Here is a 27,742-nt window from a genome sequence, read left to right as displayed (position 1 = left end):
TTCACACATGCCTTGATACATGTAACAAAATTTATTCCACCCATGGATGGAAAAAATTAGAGGGAACACTGAATGAGTGTTACTTATTTTATAAAACAGGTGTTAAAATGTAAATTTCACATTTATTCCTTACTCAGGCCTGCAATGTAATAATTTAAACAGTTACAGAAACATGCTACATTTCATATAGTTATAGTTTTTTTCCTAACTGAATGTTTAAAGATTTGAAAGTTTAGCTGTCCAGGAGTTAAACAGATAGCTGTACATAATTCATTTAAAAATTAAGTCAGGAATGAACAAATAATGTGTTACTTTCATTCAAGTGTAAATAGTATTGTTTCTAAGCCATTTCACAAAAGATCTTCAAAACTGAAATCCACAAATCTTCACTGAAATCATCTCTGTAACTTGCTAAAAAAAGCATGGCCAGTATCACTACCATGATCCTTTCGACTCAGAGCACACATAACAGAATTTTTTTACGTGACTGTGGTTCTTACAAGGACCCAGAATCTGACACTAGATTTTCAAGAAGAGGATACCTAACAAAATTACAGTCTTACTACGTACTTCAAAGGCAGAGTGAATTTAAACTACCAACGGCTCCTGAAAAAAGAAACCCATATTGTGGCTCCGTGGTCTTCAAAGTAAAGCAGAAGCAGCCATTTATATTAAAAATTAATACTTCAAAATTGGGTATCACACACAATCTCTCTCTTCCTTTAACAATGAAGTTTTTCAACAGTGATGTAAAATTAATATAAAACATTTAAACATACACATACTTAAATACAGGTTACTTAAATTTTGTTCAGTACTGCACCTGCATTGAAATATTATGGTCTCCTCATCAATAATGAGGTTTAAGACCCCAAAATAGAACTTACCCCATCATTCTCTCTGTGTGGATTCAGCCTGTTATACACAGCTTCTATAACATTACGCCTAAAAATGAGAGACAAAAAAACAGGAAACTTAATACAGCAGAGAACACCCTACGACACAAATAAGGAAAGATTTTAAACTACACGACTGTGTCTCTATTCCGCATATAAAGATTTCAGATAATGGTAATGAAGTATTTTTCAAGGTTTAGGTTTGCATGTAACCCACATTTTCCTCTTTTGATTTTTTGCTTCCCAGCCACCCCTAACATCTCAGGTTTCTTCTATGCAGAATTTTTTCTTCAGAGTCATTTGAACATTTCAGAAATTCCCACTATATACAAGCAAAATGCCCCAGTTTTATTATAGTACTACTGGGATAAATCTGTACTTTCATCTTATTGACAGCTGTCTAAAAATTCCTAAAGCAATATTCAATTCTTACCATAAACTGTGAAATGTGAAAAGTGGAATTTTGAGATTTATGCTGGAAAATGATGCCATAAATGAGAATATCAATATAGAAGACTTTAAAGAGATCTGTTCTTTGGCTTAATAATGGCTTTAACATCATAACCCCTGTTCACTAAAATTCTCTCAAACTGTAGGCCTATACTGTGAGTGACAAAAACCCAATATCTATCTAAAGGCTTACCTTGATTTTTCCTAAAATGTCATTTTAAAATGTTATTTCACAATTTTAATACTCACAAGTGCTTCCTACCCCTCAAACTTTCAGGCTGAAATGTTAGGCAAAATTGGTTCCTTTTTAGTTCGAAGACACAAGCTAGCCTGGCACTGACCAAAGTGCACGTTAGGCCATTAAGAAAAAGATTCAGAGTAGCTTGAAAAATGGCGCAATGCTGTATGTTATCACTTTCTATTGATAGTGAACGAACACAAAGCACTAAAAAAGCCAATTCTGCCAAATTTTATTCTTTTAAATGTTACTGTATGGAATGGTAAAGTAATACTTATGCCTCAAAACAGTCTTTTTTCACACTGGACATGGATTTTTGGACTGGTAGTGGCAAAACAAAAATTGCCTGTATTTTGTTAAATGTGTCAGTAATGTAAGTTTGTGTATCTTCTAAAGAAAAGGCAAGTCTTCAGTTAATGAAAAAATGCTGCACTTGAATTTTGTATTAAAAATTATATTACTAAAAGCTATAAATCATACTTACTTTCCCGCTAGACCACCCCCAGGTGGCAAATTTGGGATATTCTCAGCAGATAAAATGCGCATTACATGAGCAAGATCAGGCATTCCTTCCTCACCCGACTTCTCCATAATTTCTAATTTAAAACAAACAAAAAAATTTTAATTATTAGTTAAAAATGAATCAACTGCTATCAGTACAATAAAATCCAAGGTACTATTACTTTAGCATGGAAAAATCTATTTAAATTTCACGATAAAAATTTTTGCTTCCCTGCTACACATATGTAATACTATCTGTATGATGGTAGCTAGGCTGTCAGGATTAAAGCATGACGCAGTAGCTGCTCTGTAAATGGAATACGTTTCCAAAATAACTGGATACGCTTTTCTAAAATATCTGGCAATCTGAAAATTTTGAATTGCTGTGTATGTATGCTTTGTTACATGAACTGTTTTCAGAACACAAAGGATCTCTGCTTCACTTATTAATTTACCTTACGAATTAGTCATTTGAAAAGTCAGATCTGATACTGGACAAACTCATACCACTTGCATTTAGTGTCAAGTACATGCAAACTACCATAAAAAAAAAAGCATTGGGAAAATAAAAGGCCCTTGTGGATGGTATAGAGGGAGTATGGTTTTCTTTTATTCGTATCTGACCAGGTTTCAGACTTGTCGAAATAAAGTGGTACCCAAGTACACAGGTCACAGCGATGTTTAGGGTAGACACAAAACGCCTTATCTCTTAAGAGACTGTTCTGTGTATATATCAAACAGATCTTTGTGTAAGACAGCACTTTTAGCAAGATTACCATTTCAAAAGCTTTGTGATTAGGACAGCTTGTATATCAACACAAATGGGGTAACTGTCCTTCAACACCTTATACAAAGTATGCTGTCCAGGTGCTGGATCACTTGCACTCTATACATAGCTACAAGAAATCCATAAACATTTCCCAGTGTTCTGGGATATGACAGGACAGATTCTCTTCAGAATTCTCCACACTGCTGCCTATCTCCTGGCCCAGTGAGCTCCCCTTCACTGCGGTGGTGAGAAGCAAAATGCCACTGCATGCTCTGCTTCTCATTACCCAAGTGAAGGAGAGCACAGGCGGCTGAGAGATGAGCAGTGGGGCAAGCTGCCGGATGCTTCCAGCTCTAGACGCCATAGTGAGTGCACCACTGTTTCTGCCCTGTGCCAGACCTCCCCAGTAATCCTTCCCCCAAGCAACATGAGCTGGGAGGATTTGGGCAATGGTTGCAATGGAGGAAAAAGGGGTGAAGCAGGGGTCAGCCTTGAGAGAAAGGTTGGAGCAGGGGTGGGGCCTACGCTGGAGAATTAGGTTGCCTAGGCCCTGCAGCTGGGGGTTGCCCTGAGCTCTGTACCCCACTAACGATGGCCCCAAGATGCTTAAGCGTCACAATTTCTCTACTAATTGCAAATATCACGAAACCCAACATCAAAGTGTCCCACCCCTTCTAGTGCTGGTTCACAGGAGACAACCTATTACTGCTATCCGTTACTCCATTAGTTCAAGTGGCAAAGGTCTGTGCAGCGAATCAGAAGTTCCCAACAGTGTTGTTGACCATGTGGGTGTCAGTATGCTGTCGCTTAATGGAATCTGCTTTTTCAGTTTGCTTTTTTAAAATGAAGAAAATTACACAGATAAACACATACACACTCGTGTTCTGAAAACAGCATTAGATTGTACACTCAAACACTTAGAAGTTAGTAAATGCCAGAATTAAGTTTGCCTGTGCTATCTCAATTTGGCATTCTACGTAAGCAGTATGGTACAGTTTAGTTAAATGACCACACATCATCTTTTCCACAGAACCACTGCTCCACTGTTCTTTTAACAGGGTTTGCCTGGTACAGTACACACATGCTCTGCCAACAGATTTTAGAAGCAAGGCATTTCAGCCACAGTTCACTGACTGGATAGAACTTGCTTATTTGCATGCCAAGTTCCAAATGGATTAGTAATATACAGAATATACTCGGTTAAAAATGGAAGCATTTAACATTTCTAGTTATATGTACATTAGAAGAGAACAAACAGTAATGGACAGATGTAAAATAAATTATTAGATATATTTGAGGAACAGCCACATTTCCACTCCTCAAGAAGAAAATATGAAGTTATGGTTACCCGCCATATTTTCTGCAACAAGCTATTTTATTTTCTAATATACTTTGCACTGTCTGGTAGGCTATGAACTGGGCCAAGAGAAAAAGCTATTTTTTCTGATTATTTGGGGGGGGTGGGGGAGAAAACGTACTGATCAAGTTCCTAGTGTGACATTAATAATTTAATCCACAATATTTAATAAGTGAAACATTCTCTTTTCAACTAAGTCAATTTCTTCCTTGAAAATCTGAGAACCAAGAATTTAAAAGAGAAAAAGGGTATTACTTTTCCTACAGGCTAGCCTGTAATATATGTGCATGCTTGTGATTGTTGACAAATAAGTTCACTGTACAGAAAATAATTCACAATAGTTTTGAACTAGGAGTAATTCATTAATCATTCACACTTGGGTTAAACTTACATAGGATAATTTTGCAGCACTATTATCATTTTAAAAAGTGACTGCATTAAAATAGCATCTTACTTATAAGGTTTATGCTGATGATGAGGTTGTTTTGTTTTTTAGTGTATTCAGAGTAAAATTACTTGTATTCCTGCAGGCTCCACCTAGCTAAGACTGAGTAAATTGGTATCTATTCTGTCACATGCATCAACACATTTACTGAACAGCATGCAATCATTTAAATCTATGCAACCTAGGAAAGACAGTTAAATTTAAAAAAAAAAAAGTATACTACTTCAATAGTTTTTTTCTAAAACAAGGCCTAAAATTTGAGCCAAAAAGATCTATGTTTTTTTAAATCCAGAATGTATATGCAATCAATTATGAATAAAATATTTGTTTTGACTAATTTATGCACACAATTGATGTTTGTGTGCTTAAAAGCTAGGCACGTGCTTATCTTTCTCAATTCGAACCTGAAATCAAATCATTACAATTTCTGTGATCACAGGAAACAAAATCTCATTGACTGTCACAACAAGGTATGAACATATCACCAATATAGCTATGCAAAAATAATAAAATGTCCACTAGGATGCAGAAGTCAAACAGAAATAGAGAGTCATCAGGCACTCTCCCAGCAGCAACACCACTCTTCCTTTTATCAGGTGGGGACTACACAGGCTATTAGATTGCAAAATCAACTAAATGACCTGTCACAAATTGCTAATTCTTGCACACTATTCTTGAGAAAGCATTCCATCCAAAATTGAATGCAAAACTGAGGCATAAATAATTAACCCTCTTCTTATGATCTCTTAAACAGAGCTCCTTATTTACAAAGCAGCTCTTAAAAAAAAAAAAATACTCAATCGCATTTTTTCAAGCATAACACCTAACACACTCCTCACTGAAAACTAAGTATGTCACAATGTAAAGTTATCTAGACCCAAGAGATGCAACAGAGTTCAACAGTTTTCTCAGAGGATTTTACCACACTCAGCTAGCAAACAAACCAGCTAACGTGTCTAATTCATGCTCCCCATGAAATCCCTACTTCTGTCGTATAAACATTTGACAAACACATTTAGTAGTAAGCTATAGGTTGTCCTTCTCTTAAACCACTCAGCCACTTTATTAAGGAAACAAACATATGTCAAAAGGCTAGAGAGATATTGAATTTATTGAAGCTAGATGAAGTATGGTGGGAGAAACAGGAAGGGGAAGTACTGTGAGCTCTTCTGCTTTGTCTTCTATTTTCTTTACTTTCTTCTATTCTTTATATAAGTTTCTTGAATATTAACTCTCATTTCTTGTCAAGTGTATGTCACTTAAAGGTTTTATACTTTATCCAACGTACAGAATACTGAATGACAGAGGGAACTCCTGTGGGAAAACCAAAAACAACTGAAATAACAGGACTGATGACTGTCTGGGTAATTTACTTCTGTTGAATATTCTGGCTTACTAGTAATTTACATTGAGTTATTTCAAAGCAGTATTAGGTCAAAAGGAACAAGTTCGTATATTTGATCTCCGTATGCAATAAAGGTCACAGGTTTACAACTTTGTTTATGGGACATATAGCTTTTATCTTTCAAAATCTTAATTATACCTGTTTCAGTCCAAAATTAAATTGGTAGATTATTATAAACAAAAAGCAGTAGCTTTTAATAGTAGCACAACCACAGTAAGCATAGTTCACCTAGCACACTATTGTGATAAAAATACTTCCCAAATCATTTCCACATTTAACCCAACCAAACCAACTTGAAATCATCTGACAGACCACCCCTAAAACTCTTCAGTGCTCTGCATTTACAAAAACTGCCCTATTTTTACTGTTCCATGTTTTTCATGGCCACTCAGCATTATCAGAAACATATACCAAAAAAAAGCAAGGAGGAGCAATGAAGTAGTATGAGAAAATCTGTGTCAGTGATGATGGAAGGTAGCTCTCTCAGAGTCTTAACAGCTTGTATGTTCACTTATTCAACAGACACATTTAATCAAAGAGGTTCTCTGTCTTAAAGTAAGCCATCGAGGAAGCCAAAAGCATTTCAGAAGTCACCATTATCTACCATTAAACTCAACGGGAGTTGAAAACAGTATCTCGGGGAGGGGGAGGGGAATCAGACAGCCTATTAAGCTACCTAATTTAGGTCCCAAGTTATCAAAGAACATAAAACTAGCTTAAAGTACACGAGTAGCCTCACTGAAGTCTATGGGACTACTCATGCTTAAAAGTCATCCTGAATCAGGGCCTTAAAGAATCAAAAAATTTTTAAGATGTGACATTATAGTCTTGTATCATTAGCTATTTCACCATGAACATACTATTAAATACTAAGCCACTAATACACACAAAAATTTGAGGTTAGATTGGGGTAGGCAAGATGTTGTGGGCTGTATCTGGCCTGCAGAGCCACTGGATCTGACCCACGGCTCAGTGGGAGCCTCATACAGGCTCCCTTCCTGTCCAGCTCCCTCACAAGACACCCAAAGCAGCTGGCTGAGGAGGCCATGTGCTTCTCTAAGTGCTGCTGAGAACCTGGAGCATAGAAAGAGGCTTTGTGCACTGTTCCTGTTCCCACCCAATGGGAGCTTCAGGGATGGCATCTGCTGGTGATGGAAGCGCAGAGCCCTTTGTCTCCACCTCCCACAGCTACAGGGATGTTCCAGCATCTTTCAGGAACAGCACAGAGCCAGAGCAATGATGGATCCTGCCTCAGCAGTACTGCACCAATCACCAGCCTGGTAATTCTAAGGGCCAGATTAAAAGCCCTGATGGGCTAACCACTAGAAAATGTGTTCCATACAGTGCTGTAGTGAGTATACAGTAGTAGGAAACTGTACAGTGAGACAGGTGGTCTTAAACAGGTAGGTCCCAGGCCAAACCAACATCTTAATTTCAGGATTTTTTTTTTAAACAGGCAGCCACACTGAACACTGTCCCACACAGCACTGACAGGCAGCGTTTTCTGCCACACACTTAACAAGCACTGAATTCTGCACTAGCTACAGTTTCAAAATAGTCTAATCTTGAAGTGATAAAGGCTAGCTGAGAGCTAGAAAGTGTGCATCTAAAAAAATCTCAAACAACCTCCAAACCATTCAAGTCTGACTTGGCTACGGCTGCTCTCTGATCAGCCTATGGCAGCCACAACTCCAATCAGACCACAAACCGTAAAACTGGTCAACAAACAAGAAGGCACACACAAAGAAAAAAAACAAGCAAACAACCGAGCACCATCCCTCCCAGTTGCTTTCCCCAAATGTCTACAGTTTGAAGGTATCTGTCTGAAGCCCAGTCTCACCAAAATGCTAAGTAACAAAGCTGACATCTCTAGCCAAGTCATTGAAGACAGAACTATAAAGCTTCATCATTAATGTGCTGAAGACACTCAACCCGTGCTTCTTACTAACCCCCTCACCACCACCACCAGTGATCATACAAATATTAAGCAAGAGGGAATCATTTCAAACCCAAATGAGAGTACCCTCAATGAACAGCAACTGCCCACCACCACCATCTCCTGAGCACTCAGTAAAGAGAGTCTGAAGCCATCCAAGAGCAATCCCTTCCATTTCGGCAGTGGTTTTGCAAGTAAGTCAAGGCCTATTTGTAGCATATAGGACAGATGACATATTTGGTATCATCACAAGCATCTCACATGCACGAGCATCTGTTCCATGCTCAGTTCACTAACAAGAGAGAAAAGGGTTAAAAGATAGAGGCCACTAGATATTTTGAGAATTGTTTTGCCACAGCCTTTTTACATAATCTTAACCAAAATACAAGATTCATCATCCAGCAATGGATTTCTGGAATTAAGAGCACTGTGAAAGAAAATAAAAAAGTAAACGAATCAGTAAGCCACTTCTACATCTGGTGTCACTTTCAGAAACCAGCATCTACTCAAAGAAAGGAACTTCACTGAAGTCTCTGGAGTGGTAAAAATTAGCAAAGATTCTGATTGTTAGGTTCTGCATGCAGATATCCATACACATACAACACTGAATTTGTACTTGCTACTCATTTAAACTCTTCAGAAAACACCTGACCCTTCCGCCACCACAGGTGCTATGCAGTTGGGGTCTTTCCCACACCCAACCACATCATGTGGCTAGCCCCTCTCTCAATAAAAGGGCACACCTCCCATTCAGTGCTGACCATGCTGCTAGGCAGCACCATGTCCTGGCTTGCATGTGGGTGAAGGCTCCATGGGTGGGAAAGATTTTCGGGGGCTTGCTGCCACCCAAGGAAAGTCTCCCCTGGCAGCTCATATTTTTGGCGGCTTGCAGCTGCCAGGGAAACCATCTCAAATGGCCCTTGAGCCATGGACTCCACACTCCCCCACCCAAAAAGATTTTGGGGGGCTTGCTGCCACTGGGGGAAGAGACCCTGTCAACTGGCTCTGTGACCATGGACACCCCACCCCCATGGTGAGGAGGGGGAGCCAGCCCCGACACAGTCAATCGGGGCTGCTTCCCCTACCACCTGACCAACACTGGAGGGACCTCATCAACTGGCCCTTCATCCTCTGACCCATCCAACCCCCGCCATGAGATAAGGGGGTCCAGCCCCCTAACAGTCAATCAGATTGCCCTCCCACCTGAGAAATGCTGCTCGTTGAAATTTGGGGAGCCCAATCCCCCACGTTGGACAACTCTCTGCAGTGAAGTGAGAAACCAAAAATCTTTTTCCTAACCTTTGCTATCCTTCTCTTTCTTCAAGCTTTGGCCCCCCTAACACAGGGAATAGTGGCTGGAGGTCCAGTAGAGAAGACACAGACTCCCGGGTGATCCCAGGACACAGAAGCATTCATGTGTGTGTAAATTTGGTGAGCCCCAACCCCTATGTTGGGCATCTCTATGTAATGAACTGGGAAGCCAAAAACCATGACTCACAAAAATCTTTTTTCCCCCCAAACCTTTACTGTCCTACTCTTCCTTCAAGCTTTGCGCTGTTCCTGTATTATTTTCAAGGATCATGTTTCTGTAATCAAGGAGGAGGGTGGGGGTACAGTGGCTGGAGGACCAGATAAGAAGTCTCTCTGTCTGTCTCTCTCTCTCACACACACACACACACACACACACACACACACCTGCTGTTGTTTGTAAAATCTTTGATAATTCAGTTATAAAAAGCAATTCAGTTCAAGAAGCAAGAGATTTCAGTTAATTTGGTGACCTTTGCTAATGCCCTACTTTTCCTTCTTTCCTTCTGCAAAAATGGTCATTTGCTTTCCATGAGGTCCACCCAGGGGAATGAGGGCAATCCAATATGAGAAGATGACATCACATCCCCAACAACCACTTGCAGGGCTTTTTTTTTCCCATGCTGCACCAGCAGAAATACCCAGAATTTTACATGGATGAGGAAACTGTGGGATAGGTTCCCACAATGCACCAATTGATGTTTGGCAATTGAGTGGGGCAGCAATAAGTCAATTTTGTAAGGAAGCTGTGGGAAAGTGAGGATTCTCACATTCAAATTTCTAAAACCCACTATGACAAAACAGATTTAAAAAATTTGAATTTATCTCATAGTGGAAACATATCCTAAGTCAAAAGTGCCTTCTCAACCACAAAAACAGATTTACGTTGTTAGCACGACATTACAATATACGTACCAACAAAGTGTTTAGAACCCAAATTTAATTGTTCAATATCTAATACATCCCAATATTTCAGACACAAACAGAAAACCGATTTAAGAGCGGATCTCAGTATTTGCTGCAGTAATTAATTTAAAATATCAAAACTACCAATATAGCCTGCAATACATACAGCTAATATCAGAGATGTGATTTTTAAAAACCAGAGATTACTACAGTGACATCCTAGCTTACAAAAGAATGGTGTTTCTTCCATTAGAGAAAAACATATCAAGATGTATTGTAATCAAATGTTGAATAATCAGTGAAGAAAAAAGTTTGAGTGAGACAAAATATAAAAAGGAGAGTGGGAAATAGTAGGTCTTATTTCCTAAACACCGTTTTCCATTATAAGTGTGATTTAGCATACACTGTTTAAATATGAGCAATGTAATCTACATTAATTTCAGTAAGATTTGCCTAGATTAGATGAAGAAATTGTGCTTAAATCAAGTGCTAATTCCACTCTTTTCCTCATTATAGGCACAGGTTAACATTTCATACCTCATTTTAACACGTCAAAGTCAATCCTAGGGTGAACCCTGTTTCTTACTTTAGCTGAGTAAGCAGATACAAAAAATGTTAACTCATGTACAGATAAACGAAGAAGTTTTCTTAACACCAAACAATGTTTAACACTTTTCCTAACGTATGGAAATTCATGGAGGCTTATCTACTTATATCAGGTCTGAATTTGGCCCAGTATCATTTAAAATTGAGAATCATTAGCTTTTTCAAGCTTATGAAGATAGCAGTTATTTTAATATACAAAGTTGTTTTCCTACCTTCAACCCGTGATTCCAAGTGCTTATCCAGATCAGCATCTTTTTTCACTGCCTCATCTGAGACTTTAGGAGCATTTGAAAAACATACTAGTACAATACTCATGTTATCACGACTTCCCTATACAATAGAGAGAAGGAACACAAAAAAAAAAAAAAAAAAGTACACCGTAAGAGGGATCCCTTGGTTTTAAACCTCTTGCCTTCCTCACTATCAATCACCTTAGCTTGTTCTAAGACAGATAATGTAATCAAACACTGTTAAAACAGTTACTTTATTGCACATTTGTAACACATTAACTAACTGATATATTTCATATAGAAAAAAATTTATAGGTCTTGATATTTTATATATTGCCTTACAATTAGTAATAATAGACTATTAAGCATTTCTTCATGTTTAAAAGGTAACAATACAATATTGTAAGTTACAACGAAGAAATCGCTACCCAAAACAATAAAAACTAAAAAAAGTCAATTTCATAGTATGAAAAGAAGTGAGACATGACACCTCATTCCAAATACATTTATACATCTGAATTTATTTGTGCCACTGCCTAAATTGCATTTCACTTGGATGCTATGAAGTTTCAAAAATGAATATAATCACTTCTATGGCCAAGAGCTAGCAACTTTTTTTCTACCCATCTCCCAGGTCACCCTCTTATATACAATTAATCTGGAACTCAATTTTTTTGGCAAATTGTGCAAAGCTACAAACTTTTAATATTAATTTAATCTCCGGGTTGGAAATTTTTACACATTTTCTGCTGATCTGACAGTTCAGCATATATCATGCAAACATATCAACACTAGTTTCTTTTAGAATCTCTCCACTGTACTTCAGTTTGTGCCCACTAGAAGTTTGCAAGACTATAAATCACAGCCCTAATTGAATTTTACATGTGTACCACCAGTCCCAGAATGTAGACTGGTTTTTGCACAAAATTGATATTATCAAAAGCCTGGGTCTTCCCTCTCTCTGCCTACTGTGCTTGTATAAACTTAATTGAAACTGGTGATGCAGTAGACTCAGGAGCTTGTAAAGGAGTTTAGTAAGGACTGAAAGAACAGCAGCTATCCTAGATTTGAAAGAGGGATTTAAAATATTACATATCATATCTCATAGAGCTGGAAGGAACCTCAGAGGTCAACGAGTCCAGTCCCCTTCCAGTCTTGCACTGTGAGCATTAAGAGAACACTGTGATAACCACCAGTAGCCTCACAGCCAAACAAATACGGTAAGCCCAGTGTTACTAGCCTTTATATATCCTTTTTTTTGTTCAGATCTACACCCAAGTTCAGTTCCTAGCACACGTCATCACACCCACTCCCCTGCAGGAGCACAACAGGACTGTAAAGTAGGGAGGATAACACAGTACAAAGGCCCTTGTTTTTAAAGTTTTCTTCTGCCCCATGCCTAAAAGGATTCTCACCTTTCAGACCCAATAAAAGCTAAAACTTCAAATTCAACTCCAATCTTGCAAGTGGTACGAACTTACGACATGAAATTTGGATATCACTGCCTAATCCTGCCCTGTGCTCTGTACAGCCACAGGCATCTGCATCTATAGAGGTTGGTACAAGATCAGGGCTCAACTAAGATTCAATTTTACAGTAGTCATTACACACATACAAGCTTTGCACATGTTGGCTGGAAAAACAGCACATCCAATTGAAGCTAACAGTATGTGCTGCACACTACAATGCACCCACAAAGAACTCTCTGGGCACAAAGAAGTTCAAGCTATTTACATTACCTGAATTACAATCAGAGGGAACTGAAATTATGCTGGTGCCTACAATACCATATAAATGGTTACTGGTATTGTATTAATCTAAACAATTATAGATCAACTGTATAACAACATTTATGGAAAACAATTACATACCTTATGTAAACAAGTATCCACCACCCAATTGCACACTTTTTCCAGGTCATCTGATACTTCAAGCCTAGACTTAACAAATTCACAGAGCTCTTCATTGCTCATTACATCCCAGATTCCATCACAAGCTAAGATGATAAATTCATCTTCTTCCGCTCTTAAAATTTCATAAACCTCAGGCTCTGGAGAAACAAGCTGCTCTGTAGGGCCTTTGCCATCAACACATTTGTAGTCATAGTCGCCCAGAGCTCGAGAAACTGCCAATGAACCATTAACACGCTGAATCATTACACTACCTCCTGCATTCTGGATTCGCTCTTTCTCCCTTGGGTTGCAAGGTTTGTGATCCTGTGTTGAAAAACACACTTGTCCATTTCTATAGAGAACAGCACGTGAATCACCACAGTTGATAAAGTATATATGCTCACGTGAAATCATAACGCCCACTGCTGTTGAGCCACTCCTGTCCATTCCATTTCTGAGGTCTGAAAAATTGCGCATATATTCATCAATTTTCAAAAAGCCAGTTCTGATTCCACTCTTGACATTTTCCACTGAAGGCTCAAGAGCTGATCCAGGCTTTTCTGATGCCCTAAAATCATCATTGTTGGTGATGTGCTCTAATAAGTGCGCTGAACAGTAATTTGCCACACGGGATCCTGCATGACCATCATATACAGCAAAAAAAGACCAGTCCTCTAAGCCATGGGGAATACCTACAACAGCAGTGTGAGCATCTTCCATTTCCACTCTCCATCCCTGCATACTGCTGAGGCCATAACGCAAGCCATTCCCTGCACCATGAGCATTATGTTTATCAGTTTTTGGTTTATCCAAGAATGCACCCATGTTTATTTAATATTGAATCTGGAAAACAAAAGAAAACATCTAAAGTTTATAAACCTATTAAACCACAAAAATCTTGCACAGTGATCCATCAAAACTATTCATACATCATTTCTTGTTGCTTTTCTTACAGTACACACAATGAATTACTGTAAAATAGCGTGTTGAGATGAGCAATTTTTTTTAACGTGATTCTGTCTAAATCGACCCTTTTGGTAGCTTATGTGGTACTGCCCTAAATGGGGGGTGTGGAAGGGCAAGCTTACCTTTGTCTTCAGGACATTTCATCCTCACATAATAGCTAAGTTCCTCAACAAGGAAGGAGTAGATTGGATACTGCCACTGCACCATTTTCTGATCCCCAGTCCACATCCTTCCAATTCCATAAAAGTTACCTCTGATTTTTTTCCCCATAGCTCCCCAGCTGTCCAGTTCAAGGGAGTATTGGATAGTAAAGGGGAAGTAAAGTAACACTGATAGGGAAAGGCTAGCCTACTCCTGGAACAACAAGTGTCCAAGAACAGCTTAAGGTAATATCCTTCCCCCTCACCCACCAGCAAGTTGAGGAAGGTAATTCCCACAAGAGTATCCTCAGAGAAGTCCCTTCTTACACAAAATCTGACCTCCTGTCCAGTGTTCCCTCTAAGTTTTCATACATGTGCAGAATTGTTATGTGCACGATATCCAGGTAACCTGGGGATGTGCACCAATGGCAGAAACTGAAAATTGTGCCGGGGATGGCGAGACAGCTTTTTTGCCCTGCAGGTAGGACCCGGCTTCAAATGGGTGGGGTAGTGGGACGGTATACCCTGATATTCCACCCCTGTGCCCCACTCCTCACAGGCAGGCTCCAAGGCAGAGGGGAGCAGTAAAGCAGTGGTGTCAGGAACACCTGACCTGCTTGACACTTGATAACCTTGCTAGACAGCCACTCAGTCACAGAGTTTAGAGGCACCTTAGTGTCTGTGTGTGTAAGCAGTACCAATTTTTAACTTCTCCAAAACACATTTCTTAATTTTGAATGCTATTTAAAATTAAAAAATATTTATTTGCATAATTTAAAATTACCATGGTGCAAAGAAATTACACTATTCACATTACCGGTTGAAACACTCTAGTCCAGCACTCTGGGAACTTACCGGTGTCGAATGAGAGCATTTTCCTAACCACAAGAGATCAATAATGTCTAGCAGCATTGCCAACACTTTCCCTGCTTACTGGACTTTTACAATATATTTAGGGGGTAAATTACAGCTAAACAACAGCACAGAACACTGAGAGCCAGGACTGGCAGATGAAAACAAATTTTATGGGACCATCAGACATTTAGGCACACCCACGATAAGTAGTCATCCAGCTAACTCAAATCATGTAGGCTTACGGATGTCGCCAGATGAGTGTGTTCAGGATTAGAGAGGTTCAACCTGTACTACAGATAATCAAGCAGAAATACAAAACAGAAATGTTCCATTCCAAATAGAGAAGATGTATTTAAAATAAAATAACAACTGAATGGATATAAGGACACAGCCTTTTAAGATCATGGTAGATAATTTACTCCAAATAATGAATTTGCAGTTTATACAAATTCCTTTTAAACAATATCATTTTGCTGGCCTTTTATAGAAAGTAGGAGGATCTTTCGTTTTGATCACCAAAATGATTTTACCACTGTGGTGAACAACTACATTAATTACTGTTCTCATTTTATGTTGGATTGTCTTGGTCTACCAGTTGTCCGTCCGTCCGTCTCCCCCTCCCGCCCCAACGAAGTCATTTAAATTCTTGTTTGCATTACCATTCCCTTTGGCATAATAGTTTCAAGTTCAATGAAGGGTCAAGACAGAGTTGACAGAAACTGGCAGGACTAAATGACTTAATTCAGCTCCATCCTTTTCTGAAATAGTCCATATACCATCCTGAGGGAGACAGTGTGAGATTTGAAAATTAGATAAATCAAGGCAGAGTTTTCTATAATCATCCCTGAAGGTCCATGGCAGAATATTGTAGGAAGAAATGTGAGTAGAAACTTATTATAAGCAATATTCATCTTCAAGCTTGAATTTAAAGGTCAAAAGTGCCACACACTATTTTTTTTTTTTTTGGGTACACTCATTCTCCTCTCTAGCGGAGGCTAGATCATCATGTAATGCAAGGCAGGAATGTGTCCCAGCCAGTATTATTAAACCTGTCACATACACCTAGGCTTCACCTTTTAATTACATAATACTCACATATCTTGCAAATCAAACTTTTCAGCTATTTTCATTAAGCAGAGTACTTACACAATCAATAAAACTGACAACTTCAGACTAGATATACTAAGTGACTAACTTCTGTATTCTGACCCAAGCATTCTAGAAGGCATGTCGGGTAATTTAAAAAGAGCACTCCCCACAGAATATTATTTTTTATAATAAATATCTATGTATTCAGAAGTTCAACAAACCATAACAGTTATCACAGAAAAATGAGTCCCTGTGAGCTTTTGAACTGCCTAAAAATACCAGAGGTTTGAGTTAGCTGGAGTACTAGTTTACAGTTTTTATGCGGGATTTTTGAACCAAAATCCAGATACAAATGAAGAAAGGTGGGCCTTATTATGCTTTCCCATGGAATACATTGCCTTGGGAATGGGCGCTGAGATGTTCCTCTGAAGGAGTATGTAATGCATTTGTTGATCGAGTGGGAAGCAAAGAGATCCCAATTTGGAGTCCTTTGTTAGTCAAAAATGTCACTGGCTACCATGTCATGAAATTCCCATTCATGGTCAGCCACAACATTCCTGCTGAGAGAGAAGAAAGTCCACAATCACAGTCCTTTGAGGGCTGTCAACAATAGGATTTTGTGGGTTCTACACCAATCCCGCAGCCAGAATGCTTCAGTGCAAAGTGCTGGCAACTGCATCGTCCACCCACTCCCCATCTATCACATCAACAAATAGTGATGGTGATGTCTAACGACTATAATGGGAGCAAAATAATGGGAACAACATGCAGCATGTTCTCTGTTCTGCTTCAAGCTCTGGAATACTACACTTACAGGGGTCCCTCGTTAATAAGTCCACGTTATGTCCCTAAATAATGCAACTTATAGCGAAATGACTTATAAAGGGGAATTAATATCCATAAAGAATAATGTAAATGGCTCAAGATACGTTCCCAACACATACATTATATGTACCGCACATGTGAACTGTAACCATAACCCACAAAAAAACAAATAGAAATACAATACAAATAAATAAGAATATAAATAAAAATAAAGATAAGCCATACCCCTGCCAGTCCCCACAAGCTCCCCGCCAGTGCACGGCAGCTGCCCATAAGCTCCCCATGGCTCCCGACCAGTCCCCTGCCTGTTCCCGCCAGCCCTCCACAGCTCCCCTCAGCTCCTCACTGGTCCCCTATGACTTCAGGGCTCACTTCCAGGGCCCCTGCACTACAGTTCCTGCCACCCTGCCACCACAAAACTCTGCTATGTTCCTGGCTTTTAGTCCCTTGGCCCCTAAACAATGTAAGTGCAGATCAGTGCAACTTATACCGAATCGCCTTTCCTGAACTAATGAACATCATATATGCAAAATGAAGCAACTTAAAACGAGGACCCCCTGTACTGGATTCTCAAGTGGTCCAAGTCCTGTGACAGGCTTGTTCATGTGGGTACCCCATCTGGCAAGTGATGGATCCCTGGGGAGGATGGAAAGGAAGGCCATTCTGCTGCAGACTTGACCAAGGTCTGTCCACCATCTGAGAGGAACATATATACAGTAAGATCCATGGTATGTCATGTGGGAGAACAGACCTTCTGAAGACATGACTGAAAGCAGCAAAAGGTGCTGACAAGCAAATACAGAAGTTTGCATGTATTCTGCCATTTGGCCAGGATGGAAAAGGCAAGTCCTGACCTGGACTGATGACCACCTTGGCAATCAGTTCCTGTAGGGTCTAAAATCTTTCTCTCAATAGGTAGGCCCATGGAGAAATCACACTGAAGAGGGCCACAAGGAAGTCTAGGAACTGTGTGGGATCCAATGTAGATTCTTCTTTGTTTATTCCCATTCCCAAGAATGACATGAGAAACAGCAACATGGAGGTCAGGACTTGAGCCTCCCCACTGGACTGTGCTTCTAGGAGCCAGTTGTCAACATACTGGAATATAAGACCTAATTGACACTGGTCATGGGCTACTACTACACAGAAACACTTGGTAAAGAGCAGTGGTGAGTCCAAATGGAACGACTCACTCACTCACCATTCATATTTCAGACAAGAGCAGCTTCAGCTCTGCTGTGTGTCCCCCATTCCCCAACCCCACTCTGAAGAGATCGGGTACAGGAGCACCGCAACACCGTGAGCTCAGTATTCCCTTTCCCAACCCCTGCCTTATGAAAATCTTGAGCTCCTTGAACCTAACAAAAAAGAAAGAGTGACTTGATTACAGTCTATAATTAAGTACATGGGGAACAAATATTTAACAATGGGCTCTTCAGCAGAGAAAGACACAATCCAATGGCTGGAAGTTGGAGCTGGATAATTCTGAGAGAAAATAACTTTTTTTTTTTTTTTAAAAAAAAAAACCAAACAGTGAGAATAATTAACCGTTTGAAAAAAGGTACCATGGATTGTGGTGGACTCTCCATCACTGGCAATTTTTAATTCAGATTTCATGGTTCGTTTTCCCCTAAATAAAAACTCTAGGAATTATTTGGGGAAAGTTCTACAGTCTGTGTTAAACAGATTAGACTAGATGATCACAAGCAGCTGTCATGGAGATTTTTATGGTAATAACTTTTTAAATATTATGAAATCCAAATCTCTTACCAAAAACAGGCCCATAATCTTAGAGGTATGCGCTACATATTTTCTATGTTCCACACATTAAAAAAAAAAAAGAAGTTTGTGCTAAGCCTCTTAAAAATTTAATGTTTTATCTTTTTAAAAAACAAAACCAAAAACGCTAGGTAGGGAAATGAAAAAAATGTACAAGATAAATTTAAGTGCTCCAAAATGAAATAACCAGTAATTTAAAAAGCCAATTCTCAAAATTCCATTGGCAAGACATCGGATTAGCCAGGTCTGTCTTGCATAAACAGTAAAAGCTTCACCCTGAGCCTCAAAAACTAAACACATTCTTCACAGTTCCTCTTCATATAACCAATATAAAACTGGACATACATCGTGATATGTGGCACTACAAGCAGAAATGTATGAAGTAAAGTGGCTAATTCACTCCTACTTTGTTCAGAAAATCATGAACATCCTGAAGAGAACTTTCCTCCATGAGCTCCATATGTGAACCATATTGTTTCCAGGTGCTTATTCTCCTCACTTCCATGTGCTACTTCCTAAAACACATTTCCTCTCATTTACCTCTCTGGAGAAGACAGAAGCATCTCATGATCTATGTGGGTACAGCCATATAATACCATACTTAATTTGTTCTGAAAAATCTACCCCATCTATTCTAACTACCTCCAAGTTTTGAAGAATTTCAGGTCTCAGCTGCTCTTAAAAACCAGTCTTATATGTGCATGTTCATGACATATAGCAATAGGTGCTGCTGATTAACTAGAATGTAAAATCTGGATGGCAAGCTTGCTCTCTCAAGTGTTGAGGAAAGCTGAGAGAGGTGAGCTAGTGTTCATGACAAATAGATTATTTATGCTAAGACATTACTGTAAGAGTAATAGTCTTCTGCATACTAGTCAAATCAATAAATTAAACCTGGCCCCCAACAATGAGATGGTGTTTTCCTAAATCGGGGTGGGAGAGCCACTCCAAGTACTTGGAAAGAGATCAAGGGCCACATTCTCCCTGGTATTAATGCAGGAGGTGTGAGGTCTGGGGTGGAGGTTGGATGCAGAAGGCAGGCATAAACTGGCTGGTGAGATATTTCGAAAGGGATCGGGAGCAGCACTCAAAGTCTCCCCCTCCCTCCTGGCATCTGGAGAAGAGAACTACAGGTAGCAGGAAGCTTCTTAAAGCAGAGGCTGGCTGCTCTGCATCTGAGGTATTCTGCAGGTTGGATCCAGTGGCTTGGCGGACCAGAGCTGGCCTGTGGGCTGTATGATACCCAACCCTGTCGTAAATCAAAGACACCACTGTCTACAAAACAGACAGTTAATCATAACTGTGTTTCTTATACTCATTAGTCATACAACTACGACACGTAACAGCAGTCAGAAATCTTTTGGGGGTGGATTGCTGAAATTTGACTTTTTGCCCCCTGCGTACCATCTGAGTGCCAGTGATACTGTTTAAAAATCACTCACAGTCCTACTTACAACAACTTCATTAATAAATAAAGATGCAGAGCTTTATCATTTAGTGTGGCGGGTGGAAGGGATAAGCCAGGGCAGCATCCTTGAGACCTTGTGCCTGCAGGCTGTGCATGGGGCTAGCCAGCTCCCACTGCTGCCCTGGCCCCAAGCTCCAGCAGGGATCCTGCAGCTGGGGCTCAGGCGGCGCCCTGTAGCAGGGTCTATAAACCTGCCGTACGCTCCGGCCAGAGTTGAGGAGCTGTCCAGGCTCCAGCCCAGCACCACGCTGTGGCAGGGGCCCCACGGCAGGGCACCTGGCTCCGGCCCAGCTCAGCAGGAGCCCTCTACTTTGGCAGGCGCTTCTTGCTCTGGCCTTGGTCCCAGGCCTGTGCCACAGCTGGGCTCCACCCATGGGCCAGCACCAAGTGCCAGGGGTTGCTGACCCCTGCCATATAAATTAAATGTCAAATACAGAGTTATGTACAAAGTTCAATCCATATAACCTTACCATATATAAAGATAACAAAAACTGATGTAAGGGATACATCTGTTATAAACTCTGTAATTGAGGTTGTCCTTCAGTTTCTATGCCCTTTGAATTTTGTATGCAGAGTTCATTTGGCTTCACTTCACTGTTTTTCAATATAAGAAGTCTTTGCATGAGGGTTGTGACTGAACATTTTTTGGTAGTCCTACTTTCCACTTCTGAACAGTACCTCTGGCAAAATAACTGTCTTGCTACATAAAACTTGACAAAGGTGGATGCTGAACACATATGGTCCAACAGGTATGATTTTCTTTTGTTAATGTGTAATTCAGCATGAACTGTAGCTGTAAGTCACACTAATACTGACAGATCACATGCACACACAAACCTGCAGGATTTTGAGAAGGCAAACAAATCCAGTTCATGAGTGACTTCATGATCTACACTATGAAATAAAGTTGAATTTATTGAAGTAGACTTTTTACCACTAGATTTTAATAAAGTCAAAGTTTAGTCTTCACAGATGCTCACAAAGCGTAAGTTTGACTGCTGCAGCAGTGCATTGTGGGCACCTATCCCACAGTCCCTGCAGCTCTGTTGCATTTTTTTTTTTTTTTGGTCAGTGTGATACAGGAAAAAAAAAGCCTCACGAGGTTATAATTGTCGGATGTCATCTTCCCAGAGTGCGTTGCTCTTATTCCCCTTGCTGCCCCCCCCCCGGCCACTGAAAACTAACTGTCATTTTTCAGAAGTCTCCCCCAAGTGTAAGTATACGAAACAGGAATGGTTCAGTAGCTGAAGCCCATGATACCCAAGAGGAACATAGGGTATCTGGAAGGTGGGATTCACCACATGTGCAAGAAAATGAGTCAAGTCTGCCACTTGCAGCTGGTGTAGATACCAGGTTTGAAGTATAGAGTTTTTCTGAGTCATCTGTATTATGGAAAAAGATAGCATTTACAAGAGACTTTAAATTGATATTAAATACAAGTGAAGAGAGAGAGATTGAGAAGGAGGCTGAGATTTTATTTGGGCTCAAAGAGCCAGGTTTGGAAAGTGGGAGAGGCAGAAGACAGAGATAAATTTGTAAGTCGTTAACACAGAGAAATGGAGAACACTCTTTGGAGTGGGTCTATACAATTAGGGAAAGACTTCATATTATTCACAAATAAGGTACAACGACATGAGAAGGAAAAGTATAGAATCCCAGAAGGCATTCGTATCTAGTGGTTAGCATGCTGGAAGGAGCCATCACACTGATATCTCCAACATGAGGCAAGGAGACCGTTAGAAGTAGTAGTGCCAAGCCTCACTAAACAGAACAGAGGGTAAGACTCAGTATGGAATCCCAGAGGGTACTGGTGTCTAGTGGCAGCATATCTTGAAGGTGGGATTCACTCCATATGTCAGAAAATGAGACAAATCTGCCACTTGCTGCTGTTGTAGACACCAGTTTTGAAAGAGAGATAAATTTGGGACTCATCTGCATTACAGAGAGAGGCCCTGAGAAAGAGAGTCTCAAGGAGCCAAGTTTAAAAGGGAGGGCAGGGAGAAAAAGAAATTTGTGAGTCAACACATAGAAAGCTCTAAGGAAAGACTACTTATTAGGCACTAAGAAAGAAGATACAATGACATGAGAAGGCAAGACTCAGTGTGGAATCCCAGAGGGCATTGGTGTCTAGTGGTTAGCATGCTGGAAGAAGCCATTCCCCTGTCAAAAGTAGCAGTGGCTAGAGAAGAGAAGGAAAAATTAAAGTAGTACTAGAAGACGGAAAAGTTAAGGGAAGGTGTACTCTTGAGACTGTCTGTTGGCCACACTAAAGAATTAAGGGATTCCCTTGCCTCTTCTTGTAAAGAAACCCTAGTTCAAGTGCCTGTGTGGGAGAGAGAGAGAGAGAGAGAGAGAGAGCGAGCACAAGCTCCATTCCATCATAGGAAATCACACCCCAAGCCACACTGTTTGGGAAGGAAGCGTGGCCCTGCAGGGAGAGCACAGGAAACTCTTTAACCAAAAGAACTTGTTGCATTGGGGTTACTTTTTAAAAAGGGACTGAAGACAAAGCTCAAGAAAATATCCAGTGAAGCACAGTTTCAGCTGGGACTGCTTAAAAATGTCACAGCTGCATAGCACCAGAAGGGGTGCAGGGGGGAGATATATTACCCAGCACTGCTGAAAGTCCCCGGTGTTTATACAGCACAGGTTCATCCACCCACACAAAAATGAGATCCAGAATCAACTAATGGCTCATGCTGGGGCTCTTTTATGACCCTGAGAAATCATGGCTATATGCGATCACTCCTGAAGTCTGTTAGCCACGCTAGCCAGAAAGAAAATAAATTTAAATTGCCAGGCTCTCTGTTACCTACTTCCTGCACATCTGGAAAGCAATGGGGTGAAATGGTCCAGAATGGATACATTTAGGGTATTGTGGGATACCTCTGGAGGCCAATAAAATCAACGTAAAGCTATACTATTTCCACATTAGCATTGATTTGACCTTTTAAATTCAAACTTGGCATTACTCCACCTGCTAGGGGTGGCACAAGAAAGTTGACCTTAGCACCCCTTAAAATCGACCTAATGCTATTTGCAGTGAAGAGAGAGTCACATTGTAAAATCAAGCTAAGTGCCTTAAAATTGACTTTATGCTCTAGTATAGATAATACCTAAGGCACACATAAGACCTTCTTCATTGGTAATGTCACTTTTTTTTGGTCAGATTCTATGCTACAGAGGGATTTGTGTGTGGCTGCTAGAGGATAAAATATTCAAACCACAGCTGCACTTCTAGATCGCCAATCCAGCAACCTGAAAGCAGTGACTTCCAACAGTAGGAGACACTAATGAAAGAAGGAAAGACTTTATAGCACCTCCTCTTTTTACCATCATCTTTACAGATACATTCGTCTGTAGCCAGGTTTTCTTGATTCAAGCATGTGAAAGCTAGGAGATACTGCCACTTACACATGCAGTGAAAAGGAATTGTAGAAATTCCTTGTGTATCAGACCAGATTTTCTATGGGCAATAATACTCAAGCTTCCTTCCTTTTCACATTTTCTTTTGCAAGCTATCCAAAAAGCACAGCTATTTATGTACCACTCAGATAAGGATCTGCTGTTGCAGAGTGTTTGAAGTTATAGAAGGGAAAAGCTTCAATGCATTATTTCCTCTAACCCCATGAAAAACTTTCACCTGTTCCATTTCCTATTTTCCTGACCTTTGTATGAAGCTGACTAGACTCATATTTACAGGTCAAGTGCTGCTCATTTTATTTGGGTGCCTTGAATGATACCACTCATCTGAGTAAGACCTGAGTAGGACCAGCAGATTTTGGCTGTACCAGTAACATTTTAAAATTGCAAAAATCAAAGCATGATAAAAATTTCCCAATATTAGCTATAAATATTAGTACAAAATTGATTAATATTTTAGTCATGATCTGAATGAGCTTTATCTGAAATAGTCAAATAGCTTCAGCATTTTATTATTCTTAGATTACATACGTATTTTCAGTGTTTAAGAACCAGGTTCACATATGAGCAGTGAGCAGTCCTGTAGCACCTTATGGACTAAGGCTACATCTACACTTGGAGATAAAATTCAAATTTATTAAAATCAATCTGTAATGCTGAGTTTTATAAATTCAAATTTGAGTATCCTCACCTCCTCAGAAATTCCGCACAAAGTCAACTTATTGCTGCCACACTCAATTGCCAAACATCAATTGTTGCAGTTCATTGTGGGAACCTATCCCACAATTCCCTTGTCCCCATAGCATTCTGGGTATTTTCACTGGTGCAGCATGAGGAAAAAAAGCCTGCAAGTAGTTGTGGTTACGTGATGTCATCTTCTCACACTGCAATGCCCTCAAGCCCCTCCCGGGGAAAGCAAACGGCCATTTTTCCAGAAGGAAAGAAGAAAAAGTAGGGCATCAACAAAGATCAAAGTAACTGAAATCTCTTGCTTCTATAACTGAATTGCTTTTTATAACTGAAATATCAAAGATTTTACAAGAATCAGCAGGGGCCTGTGTCATCTCAACTGGCCCTCCAGCCTTTATTCCCTGTCTTAAGGAACTGGCCAAAGCTTGAAGAAAGAGGAGGACAGAAGAAGTTAGGAAAAAGATTTTTGGCTTCCAACTATATTACAAAGAGTTGTCCAACATGGGGGATAGGGCTCACCAAATTTAAACAAGCAAGGTTGCTGGGGAGCAGTGAGAGCCTTGATTGTTAGGGGGCTGGCCCCCCCCCCCCGTCTCATTTGGGGGTAGTTTTAGGGGATCAGTGGATGAAGGGTCAGTTGAGATGGTCCCTTCACTGTTGATCAGGTGGGGGTTCGGGGGCACAAGCCCCCAAAAATCTTAGCTGCTGGGGAAGACCTCCCCCCAGCAGCAAGCTCCTGAAAATCTTTCCTACTTTTGGAACCCTCCCCATGCATGAGCCAGGACATGGTGCTGCCTGGCAGCATGGTCTGCACTGAACAGCAGGCACATCCTTTTATTGGGTCGGGGCTGGCCACATTATGTGGTTGGACGCAGACCCCGACTGCATGGTGCCTCTGGGGGAAGAAGAGGGGAAACCCTGAACAAGTGCAAACTGCAGAAAGTTTATGATCCAAAAATTCTGTTAGTCTATAAGGTGCAAATTGACATTGTTTTTGCAGATACAGACTAACATGGCTATCCTCTGATACATGGTCAGACAATATCCTCCACATGTTTCATGTTTAATTAAACACTAGGTTTCTCGGCTGGTGGCACCACTCCACAAGCTCAAATATGTCAAACACCACAATCCAGATGAGAACATAATCACTCTCTGAAAAGAAGATGATCAGTACCTTCACCAAGAATTACAAACTTGCCAGGCAGGCCAATGGCTAGGATGATGAAACTAAAATCTACACCCATTCCCTGGGGAAGATTGCACCACCACAGATACCTTTCCCCTTGTAAGATTTTTTCACCAATTGAATCTACAGTCTACTTTCAAAATAGTTACAGAATACTCTTTAGCAAAGTTTAAAAGAAAACTCTGGCATAATTGCCTCATTAAGGCAAGAGACAGCTGACAGTGAAGTTCTGCTCACAAAAGCTTCAATAAACATGTTAGTCTTCAAGATGCCACAGCTTCCTAGTTATTTTTACTTTTTGCAGGAACCACCGTTCTTCAAGATGTCTCCCCCTCTGAGTGCTTTACTGTAGGTGTACGTGCACTTCATCTATGCATCAGCTGGTGATCAAAGACTACGTATTTGTCTACCTGGTGGTGGAAAGAGGTTTTCACCACGAGATGTATCTCAAGAGAGTTGAGTGAAAGTTTACAGTCTTTTGAAGTCTAAAACAATGTAAAATCAGAGGGAGGGAAAATGAGGTTGGTGTCATGTGTTTTCAGTGACGACAAACTTGGAATCATTTCTATTTTGTAAGTATGTCAAGTGATCAACTCTGGCTGTGTAGCACCATGTCTTTTAGCTTGCAGCATTTGGCCTCCAAGCCTTGGGACTAAGAAGGAACCACATCTGGAAGCAGAACCACCACAGCCTAGGGTGAAAGATCAGCACATTGTTTTGTAAGCTCAGATAAGGAACAAGCCAAAGAGGAAAAGGAGAGTATACTGCCATTTGCATCAGGTAAAAGTCAGACCTATCTTCATCAAGAGGGGTAATTGGAATAACGCTCATTTTGTCTTGCTAAAATTCCACAGGATCTTGGACGGAAAGAGTAAACTGGGAAAGGCATAGAAGAGGTCCCCATACCATAGCAGAATGATGGCATCTCCCACTGAACGTTTACCCAAGCCAGCCCTCGGGTAGCAATGAGGACATTTTTTGTTCTGGTAAATCAAGCCCTGTAGTCAGGCTTCCTCAAAGACAATATATGTCGAACCACCTCTGCATTCTGTTCCAACTGAAACTGTCGGATAGTCACGCTCTGTTTCCCTGATAGATATAAAGCTGAGATGAGAACATTGTGATGGATGCACTGCTTTCAAAATTTAAGTGCTTCCTTGCACAGCGAGGACGATCTGGCACCACCTTATGACTTACGTAAAACATACAGGTCATATTAAGTTCATCATGACCTTCATGTGGGTATTCTTGATGAAACGGCAAAAAGCGTGCGCAGGCACTCCTGCAAGCTCTAAGCTCCACAAGAGTGGTATGGAGGATCATACTTCTGTGGAAGGCCACTTGCAGTGAACTTCATGGTTGTCTGGATGAGCTCTCAGCCTGGTAGGGAGGAATCTGTCCCAGGATGGTGAGTGTGTAACAGGATGAATGTTCTTGCTTGTAGTGCATCAAGGCTGATGCTGATAAATTCCAAATCACTGTACTGGGTGGGGTTCGTATGCTGGTAAAATGAAGAAAACCTTATAGTGTACTCTGGGTGGAGCAGTCTGTACTGACAATGTTCCTGCCCAAAGGTAAACTGTAGGAAATCTCATGTATGATGGCTGTATTGAGATACGGAAATAGTTATCTTGTAGGTCAAGGGCTGGAAACCACAGGCCTAACGGCCGCTAGCATGACCATCTCTAATGTCTGCACCTTCCCACATTTGTTTAATGCCCTTAAATCTAGAATGGGACTCCAACATCCATTTGCTTTGGGGATCAAGAAATAACTGGAGTAAACCCAGTTCCTCCTGAGTTGCTCCAGGACTAGTCCAACGGCATTAAAGAAAGGGGGAAAAAAAAGATGCATTTCCTGATTATATAGGTTCGCAAGAGAAAGGTCTCTGAAGGGGGATGAGGAAAGAGGCCTGAAACAGGAGAGGGACATGAATTTAATGGAATAACTCTTCAAACTAATCTCCAAGATCCACTTGTCAGAGGTGAAACAATTGCCATGAAACAATACCAGGCAACTTCTGACGGTGTGTAGATGGCAGCTGACATTGCAAGATATAATTGTTCCGCTGCTCCACCAAGCCATCAAAAGTGATTAAAAGAGGTGGTTTGAGAGACAGCAGATTGGGGATGCAAGGTTCTTCCACTTTTAAGCCCTAGTCTTCTTACCTGCATTTCAAAACAGTGCTGAGATGGTCGGTATTGTGTGACTGAGAGTTATATATTCTCTTCTGTCCTGCAGTGTAGATTCCTAGAGAGCATAATGTGATGAATATAAGGAGAGAAAAATCTATCTTCTCCACCAAGAGTTCGAGTCCTTCAACCTAGAAGTCTTCTGCACCAATTTATCCAATCACGAAAGGCATGCAGTAAAGAAGGT

At 40.4% G+C, this 27,742-nt stretch overlaps 1 protein-coding gene across 7 annotated transcripts in view; it reads right to left on the bottom strand.

The window, feature by feature from the left end:
* Positions 1–27,742, bottom strand: part of PPM1B (protein phosphatase, Mg2+/Mn2+ dependent 1B) — an 83,568-nt gene that overhangs the window by 10,366 nt on the left and 45,460 nt on the right. For all 7 annotated transcript variants that reach the window (XM_074989625.1, XM_074989624.1, XM_074989620.1 and 4 more), the window contains 4 exons: positions 12,919–13,782; positions 11,030–11,147; positions 2,069–2,180; positions 888–945 (listed from right to left, as the gene is read on the bottom strand). In XM_074989625.1, the coding sequence (XP_074845726.1) occupies positions 888–945; positions 2,069–2,180; positions 11,030–11,147; positions 12,919–13,764 (1,134 nt within the window). In that variant the 5' untranslated portion in view covers positions 13,765–13,782. The remainder of the gene's footprint in view (positions 1–887; positions 946–2,068; positions 2,181–11,029; positions 11,148–12,918; positions 13,783–27,742) is intronic.

Source organism: Carettochelys insculpta, chromosome 3 (assembly GCF_033958435.1).
Source record: "Carettochelys insculpta isolate YL-2023 chromosome 3, ASM3395843v1, whole genome shotgun sequence".
NCBI classification, from domain to species: Eukaryota; Metazoa; Chordata; order Testudines; family Carettochelyidae; genus Carettochelys; species Carettochelys insculpta.
The sequence above is the reverse complement of the archived record's forward strand: the minus strand, read 5'-3'. Positions and strand labels throughout refer to the sequence as shown.